General features: G+C 37.0%; 1 protein-coding gene across 1 annotated transcript in view; it reads right to left on the reverse strand.

Moving 5' to 3' along the window:
- The window catches only part of ACTN2 (actinin alpha 2), a 66,461-nt gene that overhangs the window by 42,337 nt on the left and 11,965 nt on the right, over positions 1-12,159 (reverse strand). The window contains exons 2-6 of the mRNA XM_058165934.1: positions 9,019-9,133; positions 7,097-7,216; positions 5,927-6,013; positions 3,171-3,258; positions 540-618 (exon numbers count right to left, since the gene is read on the reverse strand). Coding sequence (XP_058021917.1) covers positions 540-618; positions 3,171-3,258; positions 5,927-6,013; positions 7,097-7,216; positions 9,019-9,133 — 489 coding nt within the window. The remainder of the gene's footprint in view (positions 1-539; positions 619-3,170; positions 3,259-5,926; positions 6,014-7,096; positions 7,217-9,018; positions 9,134-12,159) is intronic.

Here is a 12,159-nt window from a genome sequence, read left to right on the forward strand (position 1 = left end):
TAATTGCAGGCTGCTGTGTTCTAATAACAGGCTTCTTACCAGCCTGAGCTATCACGGCCCATCCGTAGTGTTAAATATTTCACAGGGTTGCACCATCTATTGAATACTTTCTAACATAGTGAATCCCACGATGCATCTTTACTCAGGATTATAATGCTCATAGATTGACCAATTGGCTGTGAGTTGGAGGCAGATCTACATTGAATATCCCAAGTCCAAGTACATTTGTCCAAATAGTAGCTTATTTTTCAGGGTACTTTTCAGCCACTTTCATGGCTTGTGGTTTAGCTTACTTGGGATAACCTACTGCAGTCTTAACCATAGTGATTGGCCACTATCAGTGGGAGACGTTTAAAATTAGCAGAGGGCACCTGGTTCAGGAAGGCTGTTTTCTATCTGCAGATCAAGAACCAAGAAAGAAGACTTATTTCAAACTACAAAACAAACATATCTCTATATGTAGTAGGTGAGCCAAATCAGTGCAAACCATCATGCCAGATTGGTGCAAGTTATCATGCCATGCCAGCAAAATTAACGACCTTTGAAAGCTTGGAGTAGTCAATAAGATCTGGTCGATGTCTATGAATCAGTGCACAGAGACCAAGGCCATCTTTCCAGCTTCATGAGAAGAAACCAAAAATAAGGCAACAATGTATTAATGAAACACTGATTTTGTCAGACAGTGCAAGGTCTGACAATATTCAGCAATTGCACCACATGTCCAATAGCAGCAGCTCATAAAATTCCAGTGGTTGTGGCCATTGGCATAGGGCCGGGCTACTTACGGGACCGTCTACTGCTACCGGATACCTCTCACCGACCCGTGCGCTCTCACAGAGAGGGACTCCTCAGGGTGCCGTCAGCTAGACAGTGTCGTCTGGCGACGCCCAGGGGAAAGGCCTTCTCTGTGGGGGCTCCCACCCTCTGGAACGAACTCCCCCCAGGACTCCGCCAGCTTCCAGACCTCCGAACCTTCCGTCGCGAGCTTAAAACACACCTATTTATCTGCGCGGGACTGGACTAGTTTTTTAAATTTTCTAAATTTTAAATTTTTAAATTTTATAGGGGTTTTAATTGGTTTTAATATCTATATTATTTTTAATAATTAGGCTTTCTGAATATGTTTTCTTAATGGTTTTCTTAATTTGTATATATATGTTGTTTTATTTGCCTGTGAACCGCCCTGAGTCCTTCGGGAGATAGGGCGGTATATAAATTTGAATAAATAAATAAATAAATAAATAAATTTGGCTAAATCTCATTTAATAGTGCAGAACACAGGAGAAATTCATAGTATAATTGTGTGAACCAGCTTACCTAGTTTCAAGACCATAATCAAAAATATTTGAAATGTTGATAAGGCAGAGGCATTTTAGCACATTATCTTGTAAGACAAATTTCCTTGACAGTAGACACTTTTGTGCAGAAAAGAGCCCAGAGAAATTTCACGCACAGTGCACTAGATGATGAATGACTGCTTACTTATTTTTTTTTTTCACGGCGCAAGAATCTACAGTTGGCTGGAACAGATGGGCTGCTCATTTCACTCAGTGGTTTGTCCATCTTTTTATTTACTTTTAGGTATCCAGGGCGTACTCAGGGTAGCTCAGAAAATATTGTTCGCATATCATTTAGAAAATCAGTAGTAAAATTTTAAACCACCAGCCAATAAAAGAGCAGGCTGGTCTCACAGACTGAAAAGTCTGGTGGGATGAAAATGTTTGAAATAAATTTCTGAGAGCTCCAATGGATTGTATCTAAAATCCAAACATGGAAATAATGCCATACCCAGACAGTAATAATAATGCCATACCCAGACAGTAAGACATGTGTTGAACAAGAGAGTTGTGTCTCTCTCCAATGCCTTATAAAAAGTAGGAAGTTTCATGTGGAAGAAAGTATAATTCTTCTGAGTCAATGATTTGATACATTACAGTTAGTTAATCCTGCATTCGCCAACAGAATGTCTCAGCCAACACTCCCAGCTGTTATCTATGGAGATTCTCAGGTCATGGTTGTCCCAAAGGTACTTTTTTAAGAGGATGAGAAGCGAAACCTCTTCAAAGAAAAACCAGAAAGTCCAGTTGCCTCTTGAAAAAGCACCTCTGGGATTCCCAGCTCTTCTGAAGATGCCAGGTTTGGGAAGCTGGGTCTATTTATTTTACCACTTTTAATGCATTTTTCATATGTATTATTTTAAAAATGGCATTTGGAGCCAAACCCAACCATCCAGTAATTACAAGTATCTATAAAAATAGGATGTTTGGTAAAATCTGTTCTTAACTATCTGTAGGTAAGAGACCATTCTCAACAACAGAGATGTTTTCTTCTATTCTTATATGCATATATGTATTTACGTAATATCTATGACCTCCTATATCACAATCTCTGGGCATTGTACAGAGATTAAAACAAAAGCCACAACATAAATACCCATGATCTTCAAGTTATTTGTGTCCTGGATTTTTCTACACACTGTACACCTAAGGTTTTACTGCTTTCTGTTCTTTGGAGTAAGAGATTATGAAACTTGAAAGCTCGCATATTTATTTATAACCTGATTAGATGCAAAACGAAAACAAGTGTTGTTGTTTTTTTAATCTCAGCAGCAACTGCTGGAAAAAAATTAGCATTTATTAATCATGCCACAATGCCCAATTTTCACTCTATTTATAGGTTCTGTGAAAGGGATCTTTCTTCCACTATTTCTGGAAATTTCAACATACCTGTAATATAAATTGATTTCTAGAAAATACACAACAGATTTACACTGTGCAGATGGAGATAAGACAGAAAATGATAGTGTTTGATTTTTTATATATATTTTGTTGTCAGTATATTATAATCGGGACTTCTGTTTATTCCCCCAAACATTAGTTGTAGTAATTTCCTCTCTAATTAGGCCTCATCAGTCAAAGAGCATACATGGTGACATTTGAAATAATCACACTGCTGACTCCTTTCATATAGGGTGTCCATTTTAATTGCTAGAATAATCTGGGAGCCTCTGTACTCAGGTTAGCCTTGTAGAGTTATTCCTGGGCCTTCTCCAACTGCAAAAAAAATATGATACATTGTGTGCTCTCCATTTCCAACTGTACCATTAAGGATAAAAACACATCTACACAATGAACAGTGAAGTCTTTACATCTAGAAATGATTCACTTTACCTAAGATGGAAATTTTGAATGTTCACATTTCGGTAAGGTGCCGTTTTTCTTTGACACCACAACAGCAGTCCTTCTTTGGCAGATGTCTCTGAAAATACCATCAAAGAAGATTTATAAAGAATAACAACAGAACTTCAATTTGCTCACTGCAGTACATAGCAGACCTTCAGCTAACTTAGAGGGTTGGACATCTACCTCAGATGATATTGCTTAATTCAACAGATACAGAAAGTGTTTCCAAGGAAGTCTGTACCAGGAAAAAAATAGTGAATACATCCAGTTGTGAATACTTATGAAAATATCTTCCTCTCTTTCTTCCGTATGGTTTCTTACAAAATGCAACAATTGAAACAAGGGGCATTTATATGAAAAAGAAACTCTAGAACTGACTGTAAACTTTCCTTATGATTTTTTCCCATCATGTAGCCACCCGTTCATTATTTTTCTTTAATATTTGCATCCTGCTTCACTGACTCAGGAATGATGTCATCATTCATAAGAAATTGCTTTTTAAAAATGAGTTAATTGGTACAACAGAATCAGGGTAAGTTTGTCAGGAATAATTATTCTCTCAATTAACCAACAAAGTATAAAAATTGGTTGATCTGCTACATATTGTCTACTGCAATGGACGGCAGCTGTTTGCTTGAGTAAAATGTTGGCAAAAAATCTATAGCTGCCCAAATTATTCACTTCAATGTTTTATAATATTAAACAATCTTTACAAAGTAGCATAAAATGCTGAAGTATCTACATATGATACTACCAAACAATTCTCTAATCTCCACATGTTGTCACTCAATTGGATAAAATATATTTTCCCCAGAACAGAACTATTTTACCTTAGGAAGAATTTACTATTCACTCCTTGTACTTCATAACTCCAGTGCAGCAAATCCTAGTATTTCTCTCAATTCAAGATCATAAAATGTCCCATTATGTTTACTGAATGGATAATCATCTCAAAGAAAATAGAAAGTCCATTGGCATTGCCAAACTATCCATCTCTTGAGCTAAAGTGGGAAGCAAAGAACTTGAGGCCCTACAGACCTGTTACAGTAATAAGGGTATCAATCTTTCCTCCCAACCAGAGGAGAAAACAAGAGGCTCTCAACCCATTATATTGGGCAGGCAAGAGAAAGTGATTTGAACCCAACCACTACTATAAATAGGACTTTCATTCTATACTTCTCTGTTCTAAATTTCTTCTTTTCATTGTATTTCCAGATCTTGCAATAAGAATAATTTATCACAGAGCTGCATTCTTGAATCGCTAGTATTGTTCACTTGGAAAAGCCTGACATGAAATTCTTTTGTGTTTGAAAGGCAGATATTTGTGCATTCTTATATATAAAAATGGTCTATGTTGTATTTTCTTTGTTCTTCTGTTATACAGTTTGTTCTGACTGCTTTCCTTGGAAGCTGGATTCAGATGATAATGTTGACTAGGAAGTTCACACAAGAAAGTTCCCAGAACCAAGTCACCACAAGAATCTGAGGACATTATAGACATTAGCTCACTGCCTTGTTTTAGTGTTGTTGTTTTTTTAAAAGTCAACTTTACCATCAAATTATGGTAGGGTGGGATAGAATGACAAGCAAATGACATGGAATGCATTAAATTAGAGTCTAAGTGAAAATCTTCTGCAAAAAGATCCCTGCTCATGAAACAATGTCATGATTTCAGCAAATTAATTCAATCACTATCCTAAATAATTGATAGTCCTGCTTTCTTTCTTCAAGGAGATGATGACCATTGATCCACACCTCCCCATCAAATGAATTAGGCCTAAACTAGAGGATACAAAACTATATGTTATTACTGTATTTATTTGATGATAAGAAAATAATAGTGTTCAAGAAAGCTCTCTGTTGAGAATGCTGTACTTGAAAGCGGCTGCCTAATCTTCCTATCAACCTTCACAATTACCTCTCTGTGTGTTTGTGTATGTGCATTTCTCCCTGTTTAAGTACAGAGCTTCCTTTAAATTGTACACTTGGTCACATGAAGCTATTTTTAATAATAATAATAATTTGTTCCCATATGGAGGAAATAATTTGAGGTTACAAATAGCTACAGTAAAGCTAAAGTCTCCTTTGAACTAAGTTTGACTCTGATTACTTGGTGGATCCATCCATGCTGTTTTCTTATCAACAGTATGGAATTGGCTTGCGGTTGCCACCTTCTGATATATTTTTTCAATTTCCCAATGCTGCCTACAACTGGTATTCTCTGGTAGCCTCCAACCCAAGTGCTAATCAGGCTTGGTCCAACTTAATTTCCAAACCAGATAAAGTCAGCCAAGTGCTAGCACTTGTTAAGGCTGCTTACAAGTAAATGGACAAAATAAGAAGCTAATCAGGGTGATATATTGTTTGTATATCATCTAATTTAGCCCTATGATCACAAGGAACTCAATGTTTCCAACTGACTGGTCTACTTGTAGGAGAGGCAGATTGTTGGATATAAAAGTATCACACGTTTTAATGCATTTTTGAAGAAGAGGATATAATTCACATTTCTGTTTCCTTATGGTATGTGTTTACCCTACTAGAAATGATAATAAACAGCAAAGCAGATCAGCAAAAAGCAGTCCTGAATGTTTCTTTATAAGTCACTTAATTGCTATACGGATATTTACATCAGAATTCACTGTTGTCAATAAAGCTATAGCCAGTTCAATCGATCTGTATTCCTGGAATCAAGTCTATTTGACCCAAAAAGTTGAAGGCAACATTATATAAAATATTCTTACCTTCCACTGAGATGTCTTGAATAGCAAAACGGAGAATGATAGTCCAAATCATACCCAGAGTCATTTTCACATTGCCATCCACAATTTCTAGAGAGAAATGGAATGGATAATTCACAGCAGGGTCATCAATACAGTAATATGTGGTAGCTGTTATTTGGGATCCGTTATGTTCCTCATGCATACTTATTTCATGATACCTTGCTGGCATATTCGTAGTTCTACTTTTAAAACCAATTCTACAGGTGGTTCTCGACTTATAACCACAATGGAGCCCAAAATTGATGTTGCTAAGTAAAACATTTGTTAAGTGAGTTTTGCCCCATTTTATGACCTTTCTTGCCACAGTTGTTAAGTGAATCATTTCAGTTGTTAAGTTAGTCACCCAATTGCTAAGGGAATTGGGCCTCCCTATTGACTTTGCTTGTCAGAAGGTCACAAAAGGGGATCACATAAGTCCAGAACACTGCAAATGTCATAAATATGAGCCAGTTCTCAAGCGGCTGAATGCTGATCACATGACCCTGGGGATGTTGCAAGTGTGAAAAGTGTGAAAAATGGTCAGGTCACCTTTTTCAGTGCCATAACTTTGAATGGTCACTAAATGAACTGTTGTAAGTCGAGAACTACCTGTATTTTAAGAGTGTCAAAAGTATTTTCAATAGTACCTGACAGAGGTGGGTTTCAGCAGGTTCTGACCAGTTCTGGAGAACCGGTAATGAAAATTTTGAGTAGTTTGGAGAACCGGTAGTAAAAATTCTGACTGGCCAGCCCCCCATCTATTCTCTGCCTCCTGAGTCCCAGCTGATCAGGAGGAAATGGGGATTTTGCAGGAACCTTCCCCTGGATTAGGGTGGGAATGGAATTTTTACAGTATCCTTCCCCTGCCATGCCCACCAAGCCACACCCACCAAGCCACACCCACAGAACTGGTAGTAAAAAAATTTGAAACCCACCACTGGTACCTGAAGATGCTAAGATCTTCTCTGTTCAAAACAAACACTCTGCTACAGCTCTTTCAAACAAGAAGTGTGCCATAGAAAAAAAATTGTGCTTTGAAATGTAGTACAGTTGTTTTTTGAAGGTATATTGTATATATAGTGACCCCAAGCAGCACTAAAAATGTAGATTCATGACTGAAATAAAAGTCTTGTATGGATACTCTTCACATACCTTCTGCACCAATTGAGACAAGTTTGACACCTTTGCTTGCTATAAAATCCAGAGCTTTGTTGACATTTGCAATTTTATGGAAGCGCATCTTTCCTCTATCTGGTTTCGGAAGTCTTTCTCCTGCAGGAAAGAAAATCAAAAATATTTGTGAGTACTGGAATCTGGCTGCACTACTCTAGTGGGAAAAGCATGATCTTCGCTATCTAAAACCAAAGGTGGCTGGTGGCTTAACAGAGAAGATGCAAACTATCGCACCAAAATTGCCTCTTGCTTCTTGCCTCTGTATTTAATGCTTTTAATATTTTAATATTTATGATTTTAATTGTAAGCCATCCGGATTTGCTTTACAGAATGAGTTGGATGATATATAAATTTAATAAATAAATACACAAATAAAACTAAAATCTAGCCTTCCGTGAAGATTTATTTTAATGACTGAGCTCATTTGCAATGTAATAAAAGGACTCATTTTTACTTTTACTTTACTTTTACTCATTGTTTCATTTTATTGATGCAGTAAAAACAGTCGCACCTTTCCAAGCTATGATATACAGTTTGTATATTCACTTTTTAGCTTAATTTTTAGTTCTTTAGAATACTTCAAGCATTAAAAATTAATGTACCAGTTTTTAATAATTAGTTCACTTCAGATCCAAGGAAAAAGGACCAGAGATGGCTCTCAACATCCTTTATCATTTCCCATCGTGGCTGTTTCTGTACCAACTTCTGGAAGCCCATCGGGTACCTAGAACTGCTCTAAATACAGCAATAAATGATTTGAAAGTAGCATTTACTATCCCACCAAGGTCTTACTTCAGATTAATCCATAGAATAAAGATATTGTTTAAAAATAGTAGGCCTTCATTTCTTTATGTTGGGAATATAATAAATTTGAAGAAATGTTGGCTTATATGCCATGCCGTGCCATGTAATTCCTATTGGTAAAGTGACATTATCATGTTAACCAGATTCTTGAAAGGCAATTATGGGTTGAAATGGTATGTTAAACTCCAAAAGCTGTATATTTCCATCTATGAAGAAATTTGGATATATTGAGTTTGAACTGTTGTAAAAAGGTTGGAAGTATGCTTGCTCCCAGGCTCCAAAATTTACCTTAATAAAATTTACTTTAATGCATTTGCATTCAAATTTATGCAATTCCAAAAGAGAAGTGAAAGAGAAAATGATGCTTCAATATCATATTTAAACTGAAATATATTTGTGTGTGTGTATATTTTAAGATACATATTTAGAAGTAGACACAGTTTAGATAAGTAGCACTTCTAAGTTTTTAATTCGGTTTAATTCTTTAATTGTCTGGGTTTTTAAGTTATCTGGATATTTTTTTTTAAAAAAAATTATCATTTGGGTTCTTTCTTATTCTCCTTAGAAATTTAAGTATACCGTCTTTTCTTTTTCTTCTCATTACATGCTTTTTAATGCAACAGATAAGATTACTTTTTTGAAGTCTTTCATAGAACAGTAGTATAGTTATATAATTATACTAGTATTTAGTTTCATTGTAATGTTATAAACTAATAACAAAGGTTTTTCAACAAATGATTTTAACATGTATTAAAATTGTATTTAAAAATACTGAGTGCAATCCCGGATACTACAAAGAGTAAGCAAAACTGAGAGTGGTCCATTGGAACAAGAAACTGCTTGCACAAGCATTGTGATTATACAAATATTTTTCTTCTGCAATTTTGACATTTGCTTTCCCTTTCTTTACTGTTTTCTCTTTTCAAACTTACATATTAGGTTTTTTTGGATACTATTAATACAGCTGCAATTAATAATAAATGTTGCATCTCAATCAGCAACAACTTTTGGAGTCAGAACTGGCATGACATCGAAAAACCATGCAGCAGCTTCTGAGTTGGAAATATATCTTGACAAGGTGCTATCTTTAAACAAACCTGAAATGACTTCCAAGAGTAGCATCAGTTTCAGTCCATTTCTGAAATCGTCTTCAATGTTCTCAATCTGGGTTCCAGCTTTCCGCAGATGGGAATTGCACCAAGCTGTAAATGTCTGCCAATGCAATGAAGGACCTGATTAAAAAAGCTATTCATTTTAATAAGAAGCTACAGATGCTCAGTTTCAGGCATTAACATCCTGAGTCAAAACTGAAATAACACAATTCTAGAAATTGGCTCACTTTATGACAAAATGTACATCACGTCTGTTTTGTATTTAACAAAGAACAAGGGGCAGCATTTACAGGATTTTAATATGGTAGCTCTTATTCATCTTTGTATATATACTGTATGTACCCTGTGTTACATATTCCATATTCTCAAAGAGCACTTCCCTACACCCATCATCTTCACTCCTCAAACTCTCAGAATGAATCTCAAGGGACAACCTGGTTACCTTTTTGTCTCTGACAGTCTGGAACCCTGACAATAAGGGGTGAATATCTAAGGCTGTTGAAGATCCAATAACATAACAAAAAACAATCAAAATCCTCTCCTTATTTCTACACACCATGAAGTATTGAGGAGGAGCTGAAGAGCCAGCAAGCTACCATTCCTCTTACAAATTGTGAAGTTCAGGAGTCAGAAGGGACGATGAGGGAAGATTGCCCTCTAGCGGGACAAAAAGCTACAATGAGCTCAGTTCTCCAACATTTCTGAAGTCATAAAAACACTGGATATGCTTTCAAAACAGCTCAGTGCTCTTAAACCACCTCAATTTTCCAGAGTTTAGCACTCTCTCTCTCTCTCTCAGACTGCCTAACCAACATGGTCAATAGCTGTCTTTGCGTAGAAATTCTCACAGACTCTGACAGTTTGGAAAAGCCTCTACCTTACTCCAGCTTTTAAATATAATACTGTTTAATAAATGCATGTTCACAATTTTTATGGAGGACAAATGCATTTATTTCTCATCTTTATAGACTGCCAAAATTCAATGCGATGAAGGGTGGCTGACATATGCTGACTCTATAACATGTAAAGTAACAAAAGTAGCATGTCGATACAATTATACTGTATTGGCTAGTGTCATCTTCAGTAAGAACGATGTATATTTTACTGCATATACAGATAGTCCTCAGCGTACAACAGTTCATTTAGTGACTTTCAAAGTTACAATGACCCAGAAAAAAGTGTCTTATGAGCATTTTTCACACTTACAACCGTTGCATCATCCGCATGGCCACATGATCAAAATTCAGATGCTTGGCAACTGATTCATATTTATGACGGTTGCTATGCCTTGGGGTCATGTGATCCCCTTTTGCAAAGTCAGTGGGAAAACCAGATTCATTTAACAACTATGGTACTAACTTAACAAGAGCAGCGATTCACTTAACAACTGTGGCAAGAAAGGTGTTAAATGGGGCAAAATTCACGTAACAAATGTTTCACTTAGCAGCAGAAATGTTGGCCTCCGTTGTGGTCGTAAGTTGAGGGCTACCTGTACCTTTCACACATCAAAGCATCATCAGGATGAAGTTACATATCAATTATCATTCCATTGGGGGGTGGGGGAAGCAATGCTATAAGAGCCCAATTTCTACATGAAAAGGAGAAAGGTAACTGAACTAAGAACATTTAAACTAGACTCATAAGAAGAGCTATTAATTAATTAGTGTCTTGCAGCCTCTGTAAACAGTCCCTGTAACCATGTACTAGATTATGATGAAAGCAGCTTTCTCCATCTGCTAGCTTCCAGATGTGCTGAGATTATAAATCCCTCCTGGAAACTACCAGAGCATTATTTTACTTACCTCTGCAAAGATACTCAAGGAGTTCTGTGTTTTGTTTTGTAATCATATTTTAACTTAGAATTGACATTTAAATATGCAGCTACTGGAATACACAGAAGAATAAGTAATTGATTCATTATGGCTGTTGCTACTCCCCCACCCCATCCCTAGATCAGTGGCAAAACTATAAAGTTGCTTGTATATTCTATTTACGGCACTGTCCTCACTTCCAATAAATCTGTTTTTACCCTCATCTTCAGTACAGTGATTTTTGACTCAACTAGCATAGATAAAGTAGTTGTATACTTTACACAATGTTTCACTCCAAGGGCTGTGTAAGGTTGCTCATTAATGCTCCAGTTCTTATCACAACGATCTTGACAGCAAAAATCTAGTGCATTTTTCATACTATGGGGACGAGGCATGGAAGACTACTGGCTTGAGACATTTTATCTGAGAAATTAACCACTGTGGAAACGGATTTGACTTTATCATGAATAAGAATCAAGTTAAGTCCCAGAATGTTTCCATTCTGTACACAGTAATAAATATAATATTATGCATAGTACAGATCGCATATAGTTCTCACTCTAGTATCTTACACAACTCAGAAAAGTCTTGTGGATAGAAAAGCAGATTCTCATGCACTTCCATTGATACAAAAATACACAAGAAGGGATATAATGAGATCAGAAAGATACTTAATACTATGGCAATCACCATAAACCCCTAGAGCAGGGGTGTCAAACTTGATTTCATTGAGGATCACATCAAGGTTGTGTTTGACCTCAGGGGTGGGGTGGGCGTGGCCAGGGTGGGCATGGCCATCTTGACATCACTTGTGTCAGGGGGGGCATCTGTGGTGGCCCAAGCACTCTGCCGGTAAAAACAGCTCCAGAGCTCCATTTTCAACTGTGACGGCCTCCTGCCACCCTCTACCAGTGAAAATGGAGCTCAGGGGGCTCCTCCCGAGTTCCGTTTTTGCTGGCAGAGGCACCGCGGGCCGGTCCTTTGCTGTTTCTTAAGGTGGCCACGCAGGCCAGATCTAAGCACCCTATGGGCCAGATTCAGCCCCTGGATCTTGAGTTTGACAACCCTGCCCTAGAGAAAGAGAAGAAAATTCTCTGTGCTACTTGTTATCTGTCCAAACTTTTTTATTCTTTGTTTTCTCTTTAATTCCTCTTTCACTGTGAATTGTAAACGTAATTACTTAATGGGTTAGATCAGGGGTGTCAAACTTGCATCGTCATGGCATCATCACATGATATATCAGGAATTTTCCCTTCATGGCCGCGGGTTTGACAGCCCTGGGTTAGATGGTGGGATCTCATTGCCATTGGGTCAT

Source organism: Ahaetulla prasina, chromosome 1 (genome assembly GCF_028640845.1).
Source record: "Ahaetulla prasina isolate Xishuangbanna chromosome 1, ASM2864084v1, whole genome shotgun sequence".
NCBI classification, from domain to species: Eukaryota; Metazoa; Chordata; class Lepidosauria; order Squamata; family Colubridae; genus Ahaetulla; species Ahaetulla prasina.